The sequence below is a fragment of the Siniperca chuatsi genome, linkage group LG12, assembly GCF_020085105.1.
Source record: "Siniperca chuatsi isolate FFG_IHB_CAS linkage group LG12, ASM2008510v1, whole genome shotgun sequence".
Lineage (NCBI taxonomy): Eukaryota > Metazoa > Chordata > Actinopteri > Centrarchiformes > Sinipercidae > Siniperca > Siniperca chuatsi.
Window position 1 is genome coordinate 5,557,408 of NC_058053.1, and position 26,481 is coordinate 5,583,888.

General features: G+C 40.3%; 1 protein-coding gene across 5 annotated transcripts in view; it reads right to left on the reverse strand.

Annotated features, from left to right (window-relative positions):
- Positions 1 to 26,481, reverse strand: part of col18a1a (collagen type XVIII alpha 1 chain a) — a 75,987-nt gene that overhangs the window by 34,527 nt on the left and 14,979 nt on the right. The window contains exon 1 of one of the 5 annotated variants that reach the window (XM_044217005.1): positions 5,515 to 5,996. The exons of 2 other annotated variants lie outside the window; for them this stretch is intronic. In XM_044217005.1, the coding sequence (XP_044072940.1) occupies positions 5,515 to 5,854 (340 nt within the window). In that variant the 5' untranslated portion in view covers positions 5,855 to 5,996. Of the gene's footprint in view, positions 1 to 5,490; positions 5,997 to 26,481 lie in introns of those variants that run through there. 2 more of the 5 variants (XM_044217004.1, XM_044217006.1) reach the window with 2 other exon arrangements.

A 26,481-nucleotide genomic window follows, 5' to 3' on the forward strand; every position in this document is an offset into this window, starting at 1 on the left:
TCAACACCATGAATAAATGGTCCTTTCTTTCTGCAAAGAATATTATGTGAACCTCTGGGCAAATTTGGCAGTATCTTTAACCTCATGATGCAGAACGCTCGGAAAAAGATATCAAACCAAAAACCACATCATAGTCCAGGAAGGAGATTTCATGTTGCTCGCCCTGAAGACTGAGCTGTAATTCTCAAACCATAAAAAGGAAGATGGGTCTACCACCAGCTGTGCACTTTACTCTTTGGGGAAGGAGTAATATGATACTGTTCAAGTTCTCAACCAAGTTCTCCACCTGTAAGTGACGAACGTTTGAGGCAACATGCAGGGTGTAAACAAACCCCTTGCCACATACTGCTAACTTCATAAATATGTCTTTTTGGAACACTGGAAGAAAATAGTGTGCACAGATGCACAGTGATGCTGTTAAATAGGTTTAGAGCTCATTCAAAATGCTGAGACAGCACCACTCTCCTTCAAAATCTGTTAAAAACATTTTAAGAGTGTCACAATTGGGCTATTAGCCAGCTCGAGACATCCCTGTGCTTCTGTACTGTGTTTTGCAACACTGCCTCATCATTTCTCATTTTGCACTAGCACAAACCAGAGGGGGCAATGAGTTTCTGGCAGCAAAGAAGTCGGACTACACTGTGCCCATAATTGGAACCCCCCTGAGAGCCAACTCAAAATGATTCCCTGGCAAGCAGCACGCTGAAGAACTGGAGCCAGCTTTGGGCCTTCCTGTCATGAGATACAATATCAATCTTGGCTCAGTGGAACCATGGTGCTACAAATCAGTGTCAGACCACCAAAAGGGTGTGTAAGCCACAAAACACAAACTAAAAGTACACAGACATTCAGATACCACCAAAAGAGCAGTGTATATCTTAACAGGAAAACATCCTTTTCATGTTTTTAGACCACAACAGAGGTGACAGGATTCCATTTAATATCAATTACACAGCCTTAACTGACAGAACACTGGAGTTTCTCATACAGGATATAGTTTTACCGTCAAGAACTAACCAAAATAAACTGCAGTTGACCTCTAGACCCTGATATGAATGACTGCTCATCTTTCACGCAGGAGACTGGTAACCATGGAAAAACATCATTAAAAGGGCTATTGTGCCCTAACAATTCTGTCTTACCGCAGGGGTAGCCCCCCCTCCGTGGTAAAAGGATCACATCTGACAGATTTCTTACAAAGTTTCCATGCACACACAGATATCTCTGCAATCTTCCCACAGCAATCTCCCACATACACATATATATAGGCTACATTCAAATATTTTAGTGTATAAACAGTTTCATTGTGTTTTCATGCCCCATGACGATGGCCCTTAACTTTAATTTCATCCAAATTACCAACTCAAAAAGATGCAAGTATATCATGAGACATTCTTGCATGGCAGGTCATAGTTGAATGATGTAGGAGTGGGGTGGTATTAAGGCCCAAAACAAAAGGAGAATATGAGTGCCCTCCTCCCACACATCAAGCAAACACAGCTGCAGATAGTGAAAAGCGTCTGAAGTGTCCCAGACATTGCATAGTAGGGGTTCTGATCACTGAATTTAAGAGGTCAAAGAACTCGTAAGTGGGTAGATGCACTAGAAAACAGCCCAAGATAGGGCATTAGGGCACACATTTACAGAGCTTTGTAACACATTATCTTGGCAAAAATGGCTCTTGTTGTGTGACCTCATTCAGCTTTAAGCCAAAGCCCACCAACCTGTTAACCACTTGCATCAGTATGACTACTGGCTGCTGCAGTAAGACACTGGCATAGGCACATGAGGCATTTTGGTAACAGAAACCATGTGGTGTTAGAATGCTCATAGGCAACGTCTAATTGACTCTCAAGTGTATCAGTCATCTTTAGGATTTGGGGGCAAGGAGATCTCACAGGGATAGTAGTAACTCAATAGTAAAGTAATATGTTACATCAAGTCTATTCAGTAGTGTCCATTGGTAGATTTTTAAGACTGCTGTGTTTGAATGAGTGATACCAGATGGTCTTGACTGCAGTGGCTCTCTGTTTATCCAAGAATGATTTAGAGTGACTGAAAGCACTCCAGTGATACCTTGAGGCTACTCTAAGGCGATACCCAACATGCATGCCTTGGTGGTGAACCAGCTTCTGGAGAACCTATAAAAGCTGTCCTCGGGGTGTAAAGATGGCAACAAAAATCATACTTTTTAATTTGCCTAAGGTCTATTTACAATGTCAAGACTGTGGTGTCTGGAAGCCTTTTCATATATCTTGATCCTTTTTTATCTTTCCCAAACACGTATATGGAGCAGTTAAAAACTTCTTACACCTCACTTAATACTTCAATTCAATTCAAACAAACACAAATCTATTTTGGGCCCAGAAGTGTCACTTAGTCCTGGAACCAGAGACATCTTGTCCACTCAGGTCTGTCAATGAAGCAAGCTGTCAGAAAGATAGCGAAGCTGTAAAAAGACACAGTCTTGAACTCCCCGTGATCTGAACTGAGAGTGGAGGGCAGGACAGTAGCCCAGTAAAAGGGAATAGGCTATAAAGCCATTCATAATTTTGAGGGGCAGCTAGCTCACATAAATAGATTTTCTCATATTAGATTGTTTGATACAGAACTCAGAATACAGGATGTTCTCACATGAATCAGCACTCACTAGTAGCAATGAACATCTGAGTCATTTTCTCCATCATTTTTAGGCATGCAATGTACTTGTTAGTCCTGGAGAAGATACTCAAATGCACACTGGTCCTATTAATGTTTAGGATTATATCATCAACCAATTGAACCATAAGCTACAGTATAACTAATAGTTTACTGGAATTTTTGGAACATTACAGAAATTCACATAACTTCAGCTCTAATACTGCTGTTTGAAAGCGCTATTTCATACAACCCCATTCACTGTTCTGGTATTTGACATGAAATATTCATTGAATCTAAATGCATTTTATACACAGTAATTACATGCAAATTTGATGAAAGAGTTCATCAGCCGCATAACTGAATTAAACTACAACAATCTAGATTATGCACATCACTCCAGATCAGATAGAAACAAGTGCCTTAATTGGTGATTCACTATTTTACCTTAACATTTTCACCTGTTAAAATGTGTCACCTGAGTCCAGTAACTTGTCAGCTGTCATAAATACATTTACCTAGCACAGTTGTACAAATTGGCATCCCACTGAAAACCACTGATGCAAACATGACTGCTTCCCATGCATGACAACCTAATCTGTCTATTCCTGGACAGACAAATGCACATCAAGCTGCCTGCAAGCCACTCGCTGTCAAAAGAGACATGCAATCCTACATGCCCAATTATCTACAGTTTTTCATGCACAAATTGTTTACAGAAGATGGTCCTCTGTCTTATGCAATTTCAGATGTGTTAAGGCTAATAGAAAAATCAAACTCCTCAGTATTACAAAAAACACCAACTGTACCTAAAGCTACCTAAAAAAATACTCTTAAATTAGTACTTTATTCCATATAAATAATTATGTGTGGAAACAGAAAATGCTTTTTTACATGGATGTGTTTTCTGATGTTACTACAGTCTGCATTTAGGAACTCGAAACTTGAAGATGGAGGTTCTTTCAATTCACATTTTATTTTTTGTGGCATGCCATGCTTGAAGTTTGCTTGCCACTTCTTAACACTACGGACTGTACATCTGCTGATACTATGAATGCAGGATAGGATATACAGAATGTACAAAAACAAATTTATTATGAATAAATAACATACAGAGGAAATACACATCAGTGGGTTTGGTAATGAATCACAAACCCACTGAACTGTGTGTGTGCGTGTGTGTGTGTGTGTGTGTGCTATAATGACCTTCAAGTAGTAAGTCACATGCGATCCAAATGACAAGGGAAACACATACTGTACATGCAACACTGTTAAGAGTGCTGGCACCATGCTTGTTAGGCTGTAGCCAGAACTTCCTTTTAACAACAGGATTAACAAACTTGAAGCATGCTTATTTTTCTTCTAAATTATTTTGGGAACCAAGACATTGTTAATGTCTTTTATTGTGCTGACAGGGATAAATGTAATTTTTTTGGGTGGGTATTGGGTAGTAGGTGGAAACACCAGACAAACTGGGGAGAAGAGATATTTAAAACTGGTTCAAAATGAATCACAAAACTAGGATTCATTTGAACCAGTGATTACCTTTCTGGTTACTAACTGACAAGCACTGATACCCCTCCTCCTCCTCGTCTGGTAGAGTGTGGCACTCCACAGGGAGGCGTCCCTCATCCAGGAGTGTCCAGCAACTGTCCCGTAAGACTTCGCAGAAACTCCGGCAAGGCAACACCGGCAGCGGGACCAGAGAGCCACACTTTGGTACCAAGAGAAGGCAGAAAAACCACTCCAAACTATGGTGGCAATGTGACCTCAACAGCCATGCCCATTCGTTAAGGAGTACCTGGACTTCTTCCACACTGCTCTGGTTGAGATAATTGGGCACAACAAACCTTTCCCCAACCATGGAGGAGCAGAAAGGAAGAGCAGTATCTAGCAACAAGCATTGTGGGGATTCTATCACCAGTGCCGATTTGACTAATTCTGTGTGGCTTTCAGCAGTTGCCCACCTATCTACAGCTGTCTGGCTAATTAAGGTTGCTTGGCTAGGCTCTTGCTGGCTTACTGATGTTTGAGCAGCATCTCGGATGTGACCAATTTGGTCGGTCGCCAATTTCTGGCTAGTTGCTGATGCTTGACTAGCCACTTGCAGTTGGGTAGCTATGGGTATTAAGGTAGTGTCTGGTCTCTTGCCAGCTGTTTGTGATTGGGTAATTAACATTTTTTGAGTAGTAGATGGTGTTTGGGTTGTATAAAGTGCCTGGCTAGCAAATGAAGCTTGACTAGTCTGTAATGCTTCCTGGTTAGCTGTTGACTCACCACCTGGTAAATGAGTAACTTCCACTTGTTGGTTGTCCTTAGTTACCTGGGTAGTGTCTATGGAGTTGTTGCCTACAATTGTGGTTAGTAAATCTCCTGGGGTAGAATTTTCATGAGAATACTTTGTCAAATTCAAGTCATTAGCATTCCAATTAGAGCTATTGTTAAGATTTCTATTTCCTCTAGTGATATTGGGGATTTCGATAGAAAAATCAATATTTTGCTCTGATTTTGTGCTACCAAGATTATGGCCCTCATCTGTTCTGTTATGAATGATCCAAGCGCTCTTTTGAAACTTCAATTTTGTTTGGGACACTACACTGCCTCCACTATCTAATCCCATATGACCATTGGGCATTACTGCTCCTTGTTGGATTTCCCCAGAAAACCCCTGTGTTTCAAAGCCAGACCCCCAGGTAGTTTCAGCTCCTGTTGCAAATCCAGATTCTGATCTTAATTCAGAACCAGACCAAAGACCTGACCCAGTGTCTGAGGCCAATTCAGACTCAAGCCCAGATCCAAGTCCTGATACATTTCCTGTAAACCTTAAATGATCAGATCCTCTAGAACCCATACCCTTTAATGAAGATGTGCCATTACCAGGTTTATGTATGCGTGACGAAATCCGCGGTCTTCCCTTTTCTGATGCATGTATATTCTCCGGTTCTGTTGTAGGTATTAAAGTGGTCAGTTGAGGAGCCTCAGTGGTCTCATCCCAAGTCTGCACAACCTTTTGAGTCTCATGTCCCTCATCAATGATCTCCGCTCCAACCCCTGCAATATTCTCTGATGGTGATTCTCCACTACCTGCTGGACTGCCAGACCCCTCATGGTCCATTGTTGGGGCCAAAGTTGTAGTAGCACTCCAGGACCAAAACCAAGCATCAGAGTAGACCACCCACAGGGCCAACAAAAACAAAACTCCAAACTGGGCCCTCATCTTAGGTATAATGGCAAGTCTTGACCACGTCCACTTACTTGATCAGACTCCCAAGGTGAGCTATCACATGTCCACACGGCTACTACACTCCTCACACACACTTTCTAGCTCTGTCTCCACACACACTCCACTAGGCAGAGAGGAAAATTGAAGAGGAGTGCCCCATTCAAAAGAGCAAAGGGGGAGAGCAGGAGGAGGTGTGCTCCGTATTGGCTGCCCTGGCAATATTTCCTCTCCTAACTCCTCCTTCCTCCTCCTTCTCCTTTTGTCACAGCAGTGAAAAGCGATCTCTCCTGCTGACTGATACCTTAGAATTACAGCAATGTAAAATACTGATGCTTTCAGTGTTTTACAGTGAAGGCCAATGTGTTCCCCTTGACTCGTTCTCTTTGTTGATAAACACGATAGTAAGAAAACTACAGATCCAGCTTTAAAAAACTGCAAGCTGTGTGAAACTGCAATGGCAGCAAAAGTTGTAAAATGTGATTTGCTGAGTTTAGTTTTCAACAAAAAGAACTGAATGCTATTTTGTGGTGAAGGTTTGAAATATCAGGAGCTGTGCTGAATTCTCTCCAATTGATTAAATTAGTCCCATCAATTGCAATAATGCAACCAATTATTAAGCAAAGTTGCTGTGACATGTTGACATGTTTAAATATAATCAATATCAACAGTATCTTATTTCAGTAATTGTATTATTTCATGGGATAATGGTCAAATATATCTAAACAACACAATTCAAAACCACAAAATGTAAACTAAAGAAATTCAATCCACCAGTGAAAGTTTGTATAATTTGTCTTACATTTAGATCAAGACAGTGTCAACCTTAAACCTCCCTGCATACATTGTCCCTGCTCTACATGGTGCCATTTATTGTCGATCCAGTTTAGACCCCCGTTTTCTGTGCTCTGTGGTTACACAGTAATCCAGGCCTCACTTTCTTGTCCAGACTGGTTTCTCATACTGCCTATGTGATCAGTTGACAGAGACCCTCGACATCTGCTAATGGGAGCTTTGTGATAAAAGGAACAGGAGGTTTGTGCAAGTTTTTCTCTAATAGCACCACGGTTTAAAATGAAGGCAGGCATTTTGTGCATGTAACCACAGTTGCTGACAGAAAGGAACTCAGGTCATTTGTGCCGCCATCCCTATAAAAGCTTCCAGTTGTTTATGTTGAGATACATAAATGTCTTGACACAAGCTTGACAACTTTATCCTGTAGCTCTCTGTCATGGCCTGGGCTCACGGATGATCCAACTGACCCCTGTCTGCAAGATTATGTTTATTTGGTCTAACAAAGGGGAGGGTGAGCACCAAAGAAATGGCAAACAATATGGAAAATATTACTTGTAAAAAGAAAAACCTGAAAAGCGGGCACTTGAATGCAATACAGCCTTCATCAAAATCATTATGTATACAGCTGATAAAAACGGCAAAGACTGTGACCTATTAAAGAAAATAATACAGTATATCTCACTTATTTATCACAAGGCCAAGCTATTTTTGCACTTTTTGCCCTAATGAAAATTTCAATGAAAGAAAAATATTGTGTGTGTAGTCATATGATAAGCAGCTTCCTTTTGGGCAAACATGACTAAGGGGCTTGTGATTGTCTTTAGCTGGTGTATGTCTGACTTTAATTTTTTGTTATAACATCTGTCCCTTGAAGGAACAAAAAAGAAGAAAATAAAGTCTGTTTGCCATTAATATAATTTATAAAGAATGCTACTTCGGGAATGGAAGACATAAGTTCAGTGACACAATTCTAAGGAGCTGGTTGTAGCATGATTACAGTAAATGTAGATTAGTTGGCCCTCTGGGCCAGAAGGAGTTAACACTCTTAACCAAGCATGTGTTCATTCTAAAACTGTCAAAAATAGACCATTTAATAATAGCAGTTGCTTGAGAAAAAATAGACAACTTTCTGTGGGAAAATAACTCATTTTCAAAGTGACTTTCAAGCAATGCTATGCAAGAAAGTGACCATCATGAAATGTATCAGGAAAAATTTAAAGTGGACTGCTGATATATTTATCAGCCACAAGCCAACTTTTCTGTGGTCAGACAAATTCAGTGATCAAAGTAGTCTTTAGTCAGTCTGTAAACCAAAATAAACACAATGTTTATAGTAGGGACTTAGTTAATAAACCCTAGGGTAATAAAGTCTTGTGATAGGTAATGATTAGCCTTAAACATCAGCTCTACCCATCTAATGGACTCTTGTGGTTCATTGCATTATTGTACAGGTTAGGATTTCAGATCAAAAACAAAATAGTAGACACTTTCATTTTCACAAGGGTCATTCAAATCAGATCACTGTAACTTAATATGACTTTCCATCTAATGTGGGGAGTCCCACCAGCATGAGTTGCTCTTTTTATCCCTTTATCCCTTAACTACACAAGCTGCCAAATCCTAATGACTCACAGAATCCAGACATAAAGAAGAAATTGTCTGAAAAAGAATGTATCATCAGGAGACTTCAATCAGAGTGTTATTATTCCAAAGATGACAATAAATTAGCCTGAAGGTGTTTTTGTATGACAGTTTTTACAGAGTTTGGAAATATTCATACACACTTGAAACATGGGAAACTTGCCAAAAGACTTGGGTGGCCATGCACGCTGTCACCTTAAAAACAGGAAATGGTCTGCATATTTATGAGAAAACCTGAAAAGGAAAATATTAAACTGCACTTAATGAAGGTAGTACATTTGCACTTTTGGAGTGACAGATTTTTCAGCACAGTAATCTGCAATTATCATAATATGAACATACTTTGAACTTTGTCAGTGTCCCTGTTTTCAACATCCCTTTGATGTCTACTCTTGCCCGTATAGAGTACAGGCTGCGAGAGTCATAATGACAACACGGCAAGAAGATTTCCTGTTTTCAAGAGTGGCATTTGTAATTGGAACAGGTAATTACAGTAAGAATGGTTGACAAGTTTGCTCTGAACTGTACGTTGAAGACAGAAGGGAGACTCAACAAAGGGATATATCCCCTCTTTGCTGATGATACATCTTTTTCTAGGGCAGTCAAACTCAAAGAGGTCAGATAAGCAGTCCTTTTAATATGTGTTACTTGATAAAAAGAAAATGTATCTTGGAGGGACTAATTAGAATTGTGAATAGAATGTGTCGTAGAAAAGGTTTCAGTCGTAGTCATCTGGACACTGTTTTCAGAATCAAGACGTTTGGCTCCCATCCGGAAGTCATTCTCAATTGTGAAAAAATTGGGACGGGAACTGGACAATTTTTTCACAATTGAGAATGACTTCCGGAAAAAAATTGAGAATGACTTCCGGATGGGAGCCGAAACGTCTTGATTCTGAAAACAGTGTCCAGATGACTACGACTGAAACCTTTTCTACGATAGAACACTCCTGGACGAATGAGGGACTACACCGTCCAATAGAATGTGTCGTTTGACAGAAAACAACAGCTGGCCAATTGTTGTCAATGAAATGGAGTGTCGAGACTATGTTCAAAAATGCACTTGTAAAAATGTGGTTGATATTTTAACCAATGTTAATATTATACACACACAGCTAAGATTTAACAGAGACGATCTCAAATCATTAGTAGCTGAACATCATCTCCTTTGACAACAGTATTCCTGAACTTTTGCTTTACTTGACAAATGAAATGGTTTCTATTCGCCTGTGTCTTGCTGGTCGCCTGCTGTCAAACTGCTGCCCGCTGACAGAGGATCATCATCTCAGCAGGGATTTCTCTCAGTAATAGCCCAAATTACCCAAAAATTGAAATTTCCAGTGCTTTTGGCACCATTAATGGAATTCTATTCACCTCCATTGTATTTTGGTGGTGGCAGAAATCTTAGCAGCAGATAAACCCAATAACAACACCAAAACTATCTCCATGGCTCAATACCAAGAGATGTTTTTAATGATTTTGGTGAAGCGACCCTATCTTTTAGCAACTAGAGATACAAGTATCTCGTATAAATTCAATAAATTCAAATCTGACTTACAATTATAAACAGAGATCTTTGGCTATGGAGTCAGTTAATGTGGAATTAGACTAAAATATAAACTAACTTACATGCATTTACTGCATTGGTTTTGCCACAAATACTGTATAATTATCTTCCTTTAAGAAAAGAAAAGCCTTTATTGTGTAATAATATTGGATATATGTGGATATTGCAAAGTGGCATTCCTTATACATTTCTGTAATGTCTATGACCTGTGAAATCCTGAGATGTTTGAGCAGGGGATGAACTGAAATTCCAGGCCTCCCCAGTGTCTGTCCTCACAATACACAGACAAAAGCATGAAACCTAAGACCAGGAATGAGTCTGAGGGCTGAGACCATCAATGGGAGGATGAATGATCGACTAATTACAACACCACCAAAACCTGCTGAACATAATCCATGAGGGGCCAAAGGCGGCCAATTATCTGTCACTGCACAGCAGTATTTTATGCCATACTGACTGTCATTCAGATATTGAATTTCATATGCAGGGTGCCAATTTCATTGGTGCTAAATATAGTTTTTGTGAATAATTTAAGAATACGAGGGCATATGTATGCAACACAATCTCCTACACAACTGGCACTGGAAAGAGGGAAGTATACATTTCAATTGCGATTTACAGGTAAACCTTCCCTATTAACCTAAATGTAATGTTCTACTGCAAGTCATTTTGACCTGAAGTGTAACTGCTGTACAAACAGAGAGGCATGAAACTAGACGCATGCTACAACCCAGACTGACGATACAAAAACGAGAGGGCCTATTCTCTGTAGCTCTTGGAGCAGCTAGAGGGCCTTTTGGCAGCTTGGACCCCACTGATGTTATTTCAGCAAGTGGGGGTCATTAACCTCTTGCTGTGAGTCACAGTGTAGTCACTGTCTCTGTGGTTATACAAGCATTAAGCTCTGACCACTCAGAGCTGGAAGTTTCAAATGACACACAAATTAAGATAGCCACAGACACTCATGAAGCCCACATATGGTTGAAATATATGTGCAGACACACATACACACAAACAAACTTGAGCTGCAGTCACACAGCATGTCACAGCTGAGCGGCAGTGTAAACAGTAAGACACACACAGACACAAACTCTAGTGAACATATGGCTGAAACACACACCGACTCCCCTGCAGCCATACAGCATGTCACAGTTGAGCAGCAGTGTTAACATATCTCAATTTGAATCAACCACTGAAATAAAAACACACGAGGACATGCCAGTAATATCGTCATCTGATAATCTCCAACACTGTGCATCCACTCTCTCTACATGTTGCAAAAAGAAAACTTTTCGCATCTGACCCTGTATCCCTGTGAATCTTGAAAACAGAGATCAAGCAATTTATGGTCATGTACCCTTGTTGTTCCAGTCTCATGGGAATTAGTGTAATATACTGTGTGTCTCGGAATGGAAACTTTACTTTCTTTTGAGTAAAGTTTAGCCTTGCTAGGTGACAAGCATGTTGGCACCAGATAATAAGACACTCCAACTGATCCAGTGCTGAGAATGGATACATACATAGTGCTTCTATACTGCCACACTACACAGGACAAATTCCATGTCTGAATCAAAGACCCTAATTCAAATGACATCTTCTCTCACATCTCTGAGATCTCCTACCAGTGAATGTGTATCACTGACTGTGTGAGACAGCCAGAGAATGGGGGGGGGGGTAACAGAATGGAGGTCAGAAGGTCACAGCTATCAGATTAGAAGGGAAAGGGGTCCCGTTTCCCACAAATAGAGGCTTATCACTGTCCTGGAGTGGACTGCAGGAGCAGGTTGTGAGTGAGGAGCCTTGCCTGCAGTGTAAATGCCTCTCATTCAGACATGATAACTATTGTAAACCCTGTGTAAGTTTCTTAAACTCATTGTCTATGGAAGAGCTGCAGACTAGCTAAAACTTTAGAAGAGCGCTAGAGTGTATTCAGACTGCCTACAACACTAGGGCTAACAACACAAAGGGAAGCATTGGTGTGGGCATGGAAAGAAGAAATATGAATCTGAGAGTCCACTGTAATGCCCTGACAAGAGCCAAAGGATTGCACAGCAGTTTGACACTCCTTTGATGCAGAACAGAAAAATATGAGTATATGCTAGAAGGTATTCCAACTGGTATATGCATATGTGTGTATTTACTGACCAACAGAGTGCAATGCAGGATAAAATCAGATTGTGCTGGCAGTTGTCATTCTATTTGCTAAAGCAAAATGGAGACTATCAGCGAGCCTTGCTGAATGGATCATCATGACACCAAACCATCTGAGGAGATTCAACACCATAAATGGAAAAATTGTGGATAAAAGTAAGGCTGTATACAACTGCCTTCCACTAACGTTAGCTTGTCACTTGACTGAAGCAGCAGAGGCACCGTCAATGAATGGAACAATCTTAATTCTACATTGTAGTTTAGACTATGTGGGTTGTGTTCAAATTAACGTGAATGAATAACCTGTCACTTCGAATTCGTTCAAAGCTGATTTTTTGAAAATGTGACAACCCTACTACCCCAACGCAGTGGTCTCATTGAAATGAATGAGGTGCAATACATTTTTGCTGCAATGCTAATGGCAGTCCAAAAGCGACATTTGGAGATCGATGTTAATTGTGACTTAATTGTAAGTACCGATCAAGGCCTGAATTAAAGAGTAAGTGGTGTTCCCGTATAAAAGGAAATGAATCTGTTTTTTGTCATTCTTTACCAGTGACAAGTGGCAACAGTGACAGAACTTGTCTCAAAAAACGTCTCTAGCACTAACTCTAACCTAAACTTAAAGGAAGTGAGTTTCAAAACCATAAATCTCACCACATGGTAAAGTAAGCACTGAGTTGTCAATGCAGTCCTATCAAATCCCAGCAGATACTGAATATAAGGGAAACGTTTTGTTGAAAAGCAGTAAAAACTACTGATTGCTTTAGAGACCGCTAGGCTGCATCTTTCAAGTGTTTCCACTGAACAATCCAGTATCTTGTAGAAAGAGACAGACGGTCAGACAGAGCCCTGCAGGGTTCCTCGCAGTCCTGCTCAGGCAAGCAGAAACAGCTTGGCTGTCGCTCTGAATAAGACACATTCCATAACAACAGGAGAATATGTAGCCTGTGGGGCCTACACAACAGTTACAGTATAGAAAAAGGGTAGAGGGTGTACTGTATATGGGATAGAGGGGAGGCACCCATGTTTTACCATCTTTAATGCATTGAAGAAATGTAATTTTCTCAGTAAAGACTACCAGCCAGCAGGGCAGATCAAAGCTAGACTGTTGATCCTTACATAAATTGTTCCACTTAGTTTGAAACACCATGAAATTCCCTGGTGACCAGTGACTGATGGGTTCCTTTGTTGATTCATTGGCTTGAGATTTAATCAAACCCCATGAAACATGTATGGTTTGGGAACTGCTACCCACGCACCAGCAAAATAGAGTGTCAAATTCTTTACATCAATGTATGTAAATAAACTACAAACTCTCCTAAAATAACTCACAGTCACACACTTTTCAAATTGTGTTAAGTTTCACTCAGCTTTATCATCACTCTCAGGCAAAAAGGCCAGCTGAATATTACACTGATTTAAGGAATTATTGTATTAGGTGTTATAACTGGTAACATGGCCTTAAAAAGAAGTGTGATGCAGGAAAAGACTGAATAATTGAAAACCAACTGCCTTCTGGTCATCCTTAAAAAATTCCCACTCCAAAAGGATTACTTCTTGTACCTGTAATGACTCCACTAATTAGTGCACTGTCAAGTCAGAGCATCCGGAAATCTCTGAACTGTAATTGGCCCGCAATGCCTGGGAGGTGTTATCTCAGCTAATGACAGGCACAGTATTGATTCGTCTACCTAAAACAAAACTTCACCGACTGCAGTACATGACAAGACAAGCTGAAACTGCAGAGCACATTACTCTTCATTCACATGATCAACTCATTAGAAACCCCTGAAGCTGCTTGATAACAAACCGATCATTTAAATCAGCTGTGTTGGAGCAGGGAGAGATCTAAAACATGCAGGACTAGGGGTCCTCCAGGAGAGGTTTGGGAAACGCTCCTCTAATAGATGTTTACCACATAAATGTGTGTTGGTTCAGAAAGACTACTTTTTATACTTTGACATTTGACAGTTGGCTGGTGTATAGATGTTTTGTGAGAGTTTACATACAATCATGGTATAACTGCCATCTGTAAAGGTGTTAGCAGGTGTTTTTTAGTAATGTTGGAATGTTGGATATTTCCCTTGTTCTGCAGAGCCCTTGTGGATCTTTACCGCAGACTGATACATAGGGCTACAGCTGCATCCCAAATAACAAGCAGCACTATAGGAAAGTCTGATTGTGCTAGTATTTCTGCCTGGAGTATCACTTTACATCCCACAGTAGTGAGGTGTAGCTGTGGGGAAATAGCTCCCTCTACTGTCCACAAGGTGGTCAGGTACATTTCAAATGCAACCACAATAGAATGAAAGCAGTTCTTTATGCTTTTTCATCCCATGGAGCGGCCCAGTACAAACAGTTTACTCTTAGTATAGTTGGCTGCGCTTGTATCATGAAGAATAAGATGTTAACAGATATTACACGTTCACAATGATCAGTAAAAAAACTGCTCTTTGATATGCTGTCCCCATGTCCCTGCTGCAGCAAAAGACAAAAGCAAACTTTATTAGACAGGTGGTGCTCCCCTAACAAAAACACACCTGTGGAAAATCAAACACAATGTCCACAAGGCCTGTCAGCAGCAAACAGCACCTCATGGCAGATAAGGCACGTGGTCAAGATGCTGAAAAATATATATATTTTTTTAAAAGCTCTGACAAATGTATGTGTACAGCTGTTCGCTTGTGCATGATTGTATGGAGTTGGAAGGTAAGAGGGAATGACTGTATTACACACACTCCCTGTTTAATATGATGCTCACTAGATAATACTCTCATTACAAGCTGTTTATTTCCATCAGCTGCACCAATGTAATGGCCAAGCCTCCGGCAGAACTCTCAACACACCTGCACTGCTGATGCCACAGCACAAAGAAAACCCACGAACATGTAATCACAGTTATTATGTTTCCAGAATGATGGGACTCGACGAGTAAGTCCTTAAAAGTGTCAGCTCTTTGACATTCAATAGTGCAAGACATGACTTGCAAGAAGACATATATATATATATATGGATTATAGAATTATCACAACTGCCAAAGTAAACCTCTTTTTCACTCAAGCAAATAACTCAAAACAGATTTTCGTTTTTGTGCCAAAAATACACAGAATATCTGCATAATCTCCAGGTGTCTATCAAAGACATGGGGACAACCAATTCTGCTGGTTCACTTGCATTGTTCACTGTTTTCATCAGCAGAGGGAGACTAAATCACTGTGAGGTTTATGATGGGGTTCAATGGGACACTGACCTCATTACAGTCCACAGCACTTAGGAAAGTCATTAGCATGTACACACACGCACATCACACACACATGTCAAATGAGAGACAGGTGGGGCAGACAAACAGGATGACCGATCAAATCAAGTCCATCCTGGTCGTCATAGGAGACAGAGCTTAAATATTTTGTTAAACAAACCTGCAGTCAAGTGCCATGTTGCAGACAGAAGTTTTAGATGAGCATGTTCCTCCAACCTCTTTTCAACAGCACCTATCTCTACAGTCACTACATGTGGTACTTTATATTAGATTTTTTGAAGTAATGGTATTTTTATGTTAGAATTATATGTTGTAATAATAATGCCCATTTCCTTTATATATATACATATATATATATATATCTATATTTAAGAATAACTAATAATATTAATAAAATAATGTATTATGTATATTTACCACATTATAGTGAAAACAAAGTTCCCTGCTGTATCAATACCTTACTCCAAAAGCTAATTCAATCAAAATAGGAATACAATGTAAAATGTGAATAGACATGCCAACAGCAAGAATTAAATGAACTGTTCTACTACAACTGTGGTTTCTTACAAACCTGAAAAAAGATCAAAAAGTCTAATAAATAAACTGCACGAAAAGTCACATCCCCTCAGCGCTGAAAGGTATTTATTTTTAGAACCATGTGGCACTGCTTTTTAAAAAAAAAAATCAGTCAGTTCCTTGCTGGCTTGAGTAAGGACAAATGGGTTGAATGTTTAGAACAGTGACACAAATACTGAATGAAGAATGAAGTGAATAAAGCGCACCTAAGAGTAAATTATTTTTTTAAAGGACAGCCCAGTGAGTCTTTGAGTGAACTTGAAGTGAAGGGTCACTCTGACAAATCATTTACCTGCTTTCTAGACCTGAAAAGAATGGAGAGGGACTCTCCCACACCTGGAATCCAGACACTCTGCTTGCCTAATAATGGTAGGGTTAGAGGGTCACAGAGTGGAACATGTCCCATTCAGGTTAGCTACATATTTACTACAGAATATCTGGCTCTGATGACCCTTAAAAAAACATTAAAATAACAGCATTCTAACTATGAACTTTTGGGCCGGGAGAAACGACATTAGCTGTGATATTATTGATGAAAATCTAATTTCAACAAATTCAATAGCGTTTTTCTTTTTCTTCTTTGTGGTAGAGAATAGGGTCATTAGCAGGCACCAGGTGGCTACAGGTCAGAAAATTGGGCTCTTTGGCTGGAGGGTTACGAGTTTGACTCCCAAGACCAGCTGGGAAAATCTGTATTGGAGGAATAAATGAGTGACGGTGTCATCATCTCCTTTGATGAACTGGTATGAAGATGTCCTTAAGCAAGGCACTTGACCTCCAATTGGAACTGCTCACTGGCTAATGATAAATGACTGTAAGGGTTGTTACCAGGTTGTGAGTAGTTCAACCACTTGGCTCTAGTTTAGTATCATTTATGTTTTTAACTTTTATATATTCATGTCTTTGACAATCTACAACCCTCCAGCAAATCACAGTTGTGTGCAGGACACACAGATTGAGTGATGCTACATGAATGCCTCCCATGTTCAGGCTGATCAAATGCATCCGGTTAACATTTCCGAGCACTACCAAACTGACAGTCCGTTGAAGAAATATCTAATTTTTCCATTGGTAAGCACCAATTGAGGTGAGTCTGGAGGAGGAGAGGTTAGTAGAGGAATTGCACATTCCAGCTGTTTGCCTAACAGGACAGTGCACGGCAAGTCTGAACTTTTCCTTCTTCAGACATCTGACACACATGAAAGAGGCCAAGGGGTCCAATTTGGGGCCAAATGCTGAGCCATATTTTGACACCTCATAAAAATGTCAGATTCCAACCAAAGTCATGTTTAAGAGAATCAACAAAACAAAAATGCTGCAAAACTGAACAGCCACTACTTTTACAGCACTGGCTGAGGATCAGAAGGTAAATAATTCCAGCTCATTACCAACTAAAGAGAAATCCTGTTGGTTGCTACCTGATCACCTACAGTGTTGTGTTTGGGGAAGGGTTGGCCAGCTGGTGATGACAACGCTGTCATTCTCACTTCCCACAAAGATGAAACAGCGTGGAGATCGGAAGTCCGGCATTAGGAGTGTTGACTTTGGGGATTAGAATCCATAACCGGATGGGCAGAAAAAGAACAAATTATCCAGATACTTCTTTGAGAGGCATCTGTAAGTGACTGCAGGGAAATGGAAAACAGAACTGACGTCCTTTAAATAATCCTTTGACCTTTTTATTTTCTCTCAAAAATGCCGTGTCTGTGCTAATATATACACTGTATTTGTCCCCTGAGGATTCGTTCATGCACATTATTATCCTTTCCCAGATGAGAGCAGGCACAATGAATGTGGGTTGTGAACATTTCTGTGTATAGTGTAATCTCAGAGAAATGGTGTGCGGGGAGAAACTCCTGATCCTGACGCAAGAACACCAAGACAAACCAAAAAAATCACCTAAACTCAACATTCAGCCTAGGCAGCCTTTGATGAAGGGTGATACTTCATTTAGGTAAGAATCAGAAATGGCTTAGAGAGTCGAAATATTGACTTAACTAGCAAAAATCTCAAACAGATGTGCTGTTTGATGTAGACAGAGTGCTATGTCTACCTTTCTTTGCCTTAGTTGCTGCCTTTATTCAGCATTGTAGCAGGAAATTAGATCGTTACAGCACGGTGAACAGGGCTGTTGAAAGTGCCAGATTCTTTTAAGGTAAATTAAGCAAGATGTATGTCTACAAGCAGCCTCCGTCTTAAAAGGATAAACCCTTTGTGAATAGGAGAAAGATTGGGTGTTTGTTTGGGCTCGCTTTGATCAATAATACTTGAAAGGCGCCATTAACGCGATTAACCCAAAAACCTCATTATTGTGGCCAGGTTCTCTTTTATGTGGGATCTGACTTCATGTTTAACTTCTGTAATGATTCTTCTCAAAATGGGTGATTGTGCTTTCCACTCCCTTCATTTGAGAATTTCCTGCCACACACATTGACAGTCTTTGGCTGGTTTTAATGGTGATCTCTTTAATGTTTCTCACCCACGTAATAAAACATGCATGGCAGACAGGCTGGTAGACTTGGCTTCAGTACAAACCAACCATCATCACTGTGCCAGGAATGGATGGAGACAGTGATGCGCTGAGACATGAATTTACAGGAGTGTTTCTTTTTCCATTCCTTACAGAGATCTGAAGCATCATTTGTGGCTATTTATATTCATATACACTGCAGGAGTCAAGGCTCTTTTGTCTATTATGTAAAACTGCCTTATGTATAACATATACACACACACATGCTGTCAAAGTCTTACTACTACCAGTGTCCAGAGTAAAACATGTTTATCTGTAAAGCTCATGATAAAGTTAAAAGCCAATTCATGTGTCACAGATACTGCAGAACAATCAAAACAGAGTGCTTTGGATTCATCAAAGTCTCAGACTTTGTTTATTCCGCTCACTGACTCATGCCAAAATGAGTAAAACTGCTCTGTTGTTAAAGAGCAGGAGTCAGCAGAAGTAAATCGGAAATTTCTCCTACTTACTAACAGATGGAGGGGAAATCCAGACGTCTCTATTACCAGACAGTCAATAACACCGGGGACTGGCTTTTTGTGTGAGAAGGATTTGCAAACATTTATATCCTTACAAACATTTATGCCATGTTCACGAAGGTGCCTGCGCTAGTCAACGCTTTATCTGTCTTCAGAGAAGACTTTATCCTGGAAGAGACAGTGACATTTCATCTGCAGATAGTTGCACAGTTGCTGTGCTGGGTGGGAACCACCCAGGTGGTAATTTTAGCTAACAAAGAATAAAAGCACAGAAGAGTACGTCTAGTTCTGACACTTTTGGGTACAATATGTGGGTGTGTGTTAAGGTGCGTCGGTGCACTTGCACCAACACAAGCCAGGGGAGTCCAGTTGATGCTAAAGGAGCAGGAATTAATTATAAATCACTGGGTAATTCCAGCAATGTCAACCAGGCCTTTTCCTCAGCCTCTTAATCCCAAAATGAGTGAAGCATGTGTTTAAAACATCAAAAGGTCGTGGGACTGTGGCCGTTAGAGGAGCATTCTTCTGTGACCATGCCAATGAAAGGGAGTCATTTCCAGAAGCTTTACTCAGCTGACCAAGCATTAAGAGCCCTCATCTGGTCTATTAGAAAATAAATGAAAACTTTTTGGCTTCATGGACAAGTACAAGGCAGCGTCATCACCATATCATACTGAAATTATTAACCTTTACATACCTGCTCATTTAAAATACTCCCAAACAAGTGTGTTTGAGATAGAACAGTGACAGTGATCAAACATTTTCAAACTATATTACACTGCGTCATGATCATGATCACAAACTACAGGGTTTCAGTCAATCTGGTGCCATCATTATCAGCTGACATTCATACTGAAATGACTCCATTAGTGGTCCTAATGACCTTTTCAGGGTTGTGTGAGTTGGCAGCTGTGCATTTAAGCCATATTTCAGAAAACAAAAATGTTTGGAACAGAGAGGTAGATTACGCTGCAAGGGACATTTGAAATGTTTCTATGGATGCTCTGATGTGTTTTTCCACCATTGGAAACCACTGTTACCACCATGAATTCAAGGTGATCATTCTCCATGAAGAATAAAACGTTTTACAGCCACCTTTCAAGCTTACAGGTGAGTGTTTGACACGCAAAAAAATAGACTTTGGGTGGAATATCACTTAAAATAAGTGAACAGTATTGCTACCCTCCCATAGACTATCACTCACTCTTAGCCTGACTTTGTGCCTGTCATGTATTAGCATTACATTCGAGTCACAGTGGCAGCTATCTCTTTCTCTTCTCAATTTTTGATAAAACAAAGGTCTTTTAACAACACTTACCACTGTTCTGAAGGTATTTCCTGAACCCCTTGAATGTAATGCTACATGAGAGTCACAGACTGGGGTCATACTCACTGTATGACTCACTTTCTTTAGGGAAATATTTCAGAAACACATGCAATGGCAAGTGGTTCAGCACAGAGCCCACCATACATATTCACAAGCATAGCCAACGCACGTAACACCCATGTTCCAAAAAAGGGATATCAAGGGGAATCGTTCTCTTAGTTCAGCAGATCTGTTCTAAAGAGCGAGTTGTGGAGGAAGAACTGGGATAAAAAAGAGGAGATTCGGTGGCTTTGCATGCTCAGTGGAACTTCATCTCCATAATCCACTGTAAGCAAAGAAACTGTTTTGCAGATGAAAGCCCTCATTCAAGACAAGACAATACAAGCATGCAAAAGCAGTGGTAATAAAACCCCACCATACTGCTGACTCATCATCAGAATACAGCAGACTATCCCGAGCCACAGAAATCAGGGTAATGGAACCGCCAAAGCAATGTTAAAGAAAAATCACTCTGTGATTTGTGTATTCATAATTGTAATTAAATACTTTTGCTATAATGATAACGACAGCTGTTGCAAGAATGTGGTACAATTAATGACATGTTCACATTATGTTTGCTATGCCTCTTGGGCTCATTTACTCCCACTAAATTTCAAACAGCTTGAAAAAAAAACTCTGAAAACATGTAATTCAATGGTGAAGGTATTTATTTACTGAATGAGAACCAACATCTAATGCCTCGTAGACTGCGTGTAAATGATGATATCAGGCAACTGTATATACTTAAAATTTTGATTCAAATTCAAATCACTGTCCATATTCTTTCAGTCCTCATTATTCCTCATTATTTCAAACATTTGGGAACACACATGGAGAACCAAGACCTCCTCTGGTTTATGTTTTATTCTTTCAAGTAATGCAGTAGCTTACATTCTCTTTAGTTATAGTAGGACTCACCTTCCCTTAACCACACCCCAGTCAAGCCAGCAGACAAAACAAAGCCACCACAAGACACTGTTGCGAGCTTTAGGCTTCCTGTTCTAACAGGAAAACAATACTATATTGTAACAGTTATGGTTGACCGTTATAGCCCTCTATTTTAGAATAACTTGTGAAATTTGACTAAGACCAAGGAAAAATGGTAGTGAAACGTGTAAAGTGTTGTTTAAAGGGGTCCTCCAGCACTTTAGTATTGTACTTCCATAAAGTCGGAGCACCCACAGGGGACAGATTTAAAAAATAACGGTGCAAATCTGTGTTGCAGAGGCCAAGATATCCTGACTTTCAGGCCCTAGTGTGGGTCAAGCTTCAAAAACACTGGATCCTACATTTACCATAATGCAATTTGATAGCATCTTTCGTTAGACTCTCATAAATACCCACATCTCATTCAAACTCCATGTCCACAGTTCGTGACACATGCTTTCTGTTATAAATATGTAGTCTCATCATGTTAGAAATTTTACATCATCAGGGTTATTTTCTCAAACTTGATGATGTTTTCACAGGCTAATGAGTACTAACCATGATAAACTGACCTTTATGTGTAAAATTGGTGGAGTGCTCCTTTAGCATTGTTTATATGCTGAGTCAAAGTTGTGTAAAGATTCAAGAAAAATTCTAAGATTTTAAGGAAAGAAACAAGGAATAAAGCAATGGGGACTGGACTGAATCAAACAACAAACGAAGAGAGACATCTCTAAAAAACAAAGGCCTTTCTGCAATGTCCATCTTTTCATTCTCCACTCACAGCCCTAAACAGCCCCCCACCCCCCAAACCCCAGCTCCAAACCCCAAAGTGAAAACATTCCTACTTAAATTATCCCATTAGAACAAAAGAGGCTCTCTACTAGAAAAGGAGACAAAAGAGGGAAAAAAGCATTCCAATCATGTTGGTTCAGGCTTTGCAATACCAAAATGCTGCATGTGAAAGAGGAACGGCAGGCAAGCGCACCAAAGGTATCGCCCCAGGGCTGTGGTTTTGTATGGTCAGTAAGAGAGGGTGGAGTTTTCTACCACCTACAGTCTCCTGGAAACAAGACAGTCTGACTCAGTTTGATTGTCGGCCAAATACATCTGTTTGCCCCTTCAACAAACTATTTTTTTCTTTGACATAAATGGCAATCTGGGAAACAGTGGCACATCAACAGTGTTACAGTCAATGCTACAGCTTTTTGCACCACATCACATCCCTCAAACCTCTAATATATTTTCAAAAACTACAGCCCTGGGCCGTAAGATGAGAATATCAGAACGCATTAGTCCTTGCAAACGCCTCCTATTTCCTTTAAGAAGGGAAAACTGCTGCAAATAATGAATCTTCATTCTGCAGCACAAACGTACAAGCGGGGGAGTCTCAGAATCAAGTGTCAGCGATTGCTAAAGCATGTCTAAATGATTTGAGGGATTTTGGGAGAGGGAAAAGATGGAGGTGTTTTCAAACCACATATGATTTACTTCACATCCGTAAAACTTTCATGAAGCATTAGGAAAAACACAGCTGACAGTGTAGGAGGAGAGAGAGACAGAAAGAGAGAGGTTGTATCAGAATTTGTCATCTTCCAGACATATACCACAGCAACTGGATTACTATGGGCCTCAATCATTTAAACAGATGTACAGGGATTTCCTTCAGCACTTATTGCTGATGGCTACAGATGGCTGCAGCATTGGCTTTTCACAGCAAAAGCTGTAGTCTCAATTCAAATGTTCAATTCCTTTATGTACCATATGCATATCTTAAATAAGGCAACAATTATTTTCATGTGTTTTCAATATATATGTTAGGTGTTTTATACAGTGCAGTTATAAAGTATTACTAGTGATGGATTTCTATCGTTTTGGTGCTGACATCGACCTTCCTGGGTGTTTCAGGCTGTTCCCATTCATACTGGGTGAACAGTGAACTCACGGGTCTTTAGTTCCTTAATTTTACGACAATACAGCAGGACAATGATCCTAAACATACAGACTAGGAACGTTTTTTTATGTTTTATATCCAACCGAGCATGTGTTTTATTTACTAAAGAGCAGATGGAAAGCAAAAAGCCCCTGAAACATTTTCACAAGAAGTGAAGCTGGGTGCAGTCTAGGCCTGGAGGGCGATCAAGCATCAACACAGTTTCTTGCACACTACCCAAACGTATTTAAATCAGCAAATAATCAATCATCATGTGAACAAGACTGAACTTCTGAACTAAGAATCTGACCAAGCATGCCAACTTTCAATACTTTCAAGTTTTTGATACTTGGTGCTAGAGACACATTTCATTCTGTACCTAAAAAGTATTAATGTTTTATACCTAGTCCTACTCGTGAAAGGGAGATTTTTAACCTTACAGACATGCCTCAAGGACAACTAAACATAACAAAACCAAACAAATCAAACAACACCAAAGATTTACAAGGCAGCAGTGAAAAACAGACCTAAAGGATTGTGTCATCTAGACACAATGCTGCCTTTTAAAGCCTGGGTGGGGCGTACAATTCTGACCATCTGAATACCTGCTCTCTTTGCTCGTCCCTCTTTCTGTCCCTTGCAAGTTAACTTTTATGACATGGTCCTCAGAGAAATGCAACGGGTGTGGAGGACACTCAAATGTACACAGGCTGTCCTTGTAGACGAAAGACAAGATGGGAAGGGTACATCCTTTCATCCCTTGACATCAAAGATTTGACAGAACTGAGTGGGCAAACCCAGACCCAAAATACAGAGCTGAACTGAAACAGTGGGCAGCAGTGGGCCACCACAGCAGGAAAACTGTCACCACTGCTACAGAAAAAGAAAAATGCTTTTTTTCTAAGAAGGCCTGCCCTGCACTGCCCCTTTACATAGCACATAACGGCCTGTTGTCTTTGTACTGTGGTTGGCATCAGGCACTGTAACTGCAACTCTGGGATCCTACTTTATATTTCAACTGATTGTTTCAACTTTCTTTTTTTCTTTTTTTTTTTGCATATATCTATGGTGTCCAGAGGATGAATCCTAATGACTTTGGGGATCCCCTGACTTTTCCTCTAGCGCCACCATGAGGCTGACTTTTGTGGTTTTTAATGAAATATCTCTACAACTATTGGAAGGATTGCCATGAAATTCGGTACTCACATTCATGAAGGATATATTGTAATCATTTTGATGATCCCCTCACTTTTTCTCTAGTGCCATCATCAGGCCAAAATTTAAATGTATCCGATAATTTGGTTTATGATAAAATACCTGCAAAGCTAATGACATTCCCATCATCCTCAGCTGTATAGTGTGTACAGCAAATGTTAGCATGCTAACACACTAAATTAAGATAGTGAACATGGTAAACATTACCTGCTAAAATAAACAATAGGTCATTTTGAGCATGTTAGCATTTAGCTCAAAATACCTCTGTGCCGACTTACAGCTTCTCAGTAGTGCTAGCGTGGCCGTGTTTTCTAATACCTGATACCAATATGAGCTACAAATAATGGGTCCGCTAGTAATTATGATAACAAAAGTTGCCTCAAACACTATAAACCCCCACCTCTCCCGTGTTATTTTATTTGTGTTTTTTCCTCAAATTATTCAGAACAGGTCTTGGTCCAACTGCCCTGGCTGGAATTATGATTACCCTTACTGTCACATGCCTGGCATTTATTTCTTCCAATTTTTTGGTTTCATGTCTGCTTTACTTTGGTGCTACAAATCCACACAATTCAAATTGAAATTTCAAAGGTGTTTCTGAAACAGTGTTGGCAGCATTTAGCTGTTCTCATTTGCACAATGTAGGCTTACTTCCTCAGATCTGTGTCACCAGAGGAAAACAAGTCAGACTGGGACACTTTGAGCTAAGGGGGGAACACGGACTAGATCTCAGAGTCCTGTAGTGTTTCAGTTGGATGGTGGGAGAAGTAAGTAAGAATACATGGCTATTGTCTGCTCTGATGCATTCCCCACAAGCTGTGACTATTCACCAAGGCGACTTCACTGTGTGTGAGACAGAGAAAGCATGCTGACCCCTCACTTCAACTTCAGCCACTGAGCTTATGGCCATTTGGGCTCACTGAGGGGGAGCGGAGATAAAATGAAGCCAGGACTTAGAGATGGGGTGAGGGAGGGGTAACGGACCATTTTGTTGTGAATGACAGAAATCCTTAACCTAACGAACACGCACACACACCAGAACTGGAGCTAAACTCATGGGAAGCTTAACGCCATGGTATTTCTGGCAGCGGAGGAAGGTGAACTCCAGTTGGGAGGAGGAGGTGGGTGTGGCCTCGTTTTCTTCTTTCTGACAAACAATGCACCATTCAGCTGGAGAATAAATACAACAAAAGCTACAAAAGTTAAGCCGCAGAGGCTACAAATTGTTACAGGAAGGACATTCAGAGGCTGCATTTCATGAAGCCACACACAAGAGATAAATCGAGATAACATTAATGATTTCATAGGTTCTGTCAAAAGATGATGATGTAGCAGAGTTGTACTTCTCTTCTTTATGTTTCCATGTTTTTCTTTGTTTCAAGCTTAACATTTACTACAAAGTGCTAGATGAAAATAATTGGCCACACCTAACTATTTCAATAGCCCAAGATGAGGGAACACAAATGAACATTTCTAACCTCCACCTTCTTCAAGAAAAACAGAAGTATGATCCCACCTTCATAATAAAAGTCTAGGAAACCATCAGGCATGGCTTGTTAGTGTGTGATGAGCGTTCATAAGCATTTAATAACCCCTGGGAGGGCTCTGGGCTTCTACTCAGTTGTATGACGTCTTGAACCTTCAGTGGACCAACTTTCGTCTTTTGGGTTTTTATTTGGAAGGAAATCATACAGCTCTCTGCTTTCACTGAAAAACACGTTAAAGATTTAATTTGCAGGTACAGTAGGTGAAAAGTTTTGGCTCTGCCATTTTAATCTGCAAAAGGTAAGAGGTGCAGACTTTTCTGCCTCCTCGTCTTAATAATGAAGCCAATCTTACAACTATGCCGCTTTTGAGCCCAGATCAGACCTATTAGGTAACGCTGCAGTAACCCAATAGCGCTGCTGCGCTGTATGGGCTGAGCGGCGGTATGCACGGCCGGAATGTGTCCAAATACCTGAGCGGTGGCAGGAAGAAAAAGGCGTATGTAAGGTAAGAAGCAGGAAGTGGAGGCAAATACACACCTCATGTGAGCCAACTCATCCTGATGGCTTTTTATCCTGACGCAGTTCAAACACTATTAACAACACACTGACCCTGTTCATCACCCACAGATCCAGCTTGTCCTATATCCTTTGAATAACTGGCTGCCATCAGCTCAGGTCTCCACTGTGTTTATCAAGGAGTAATTTGTTAGCAGT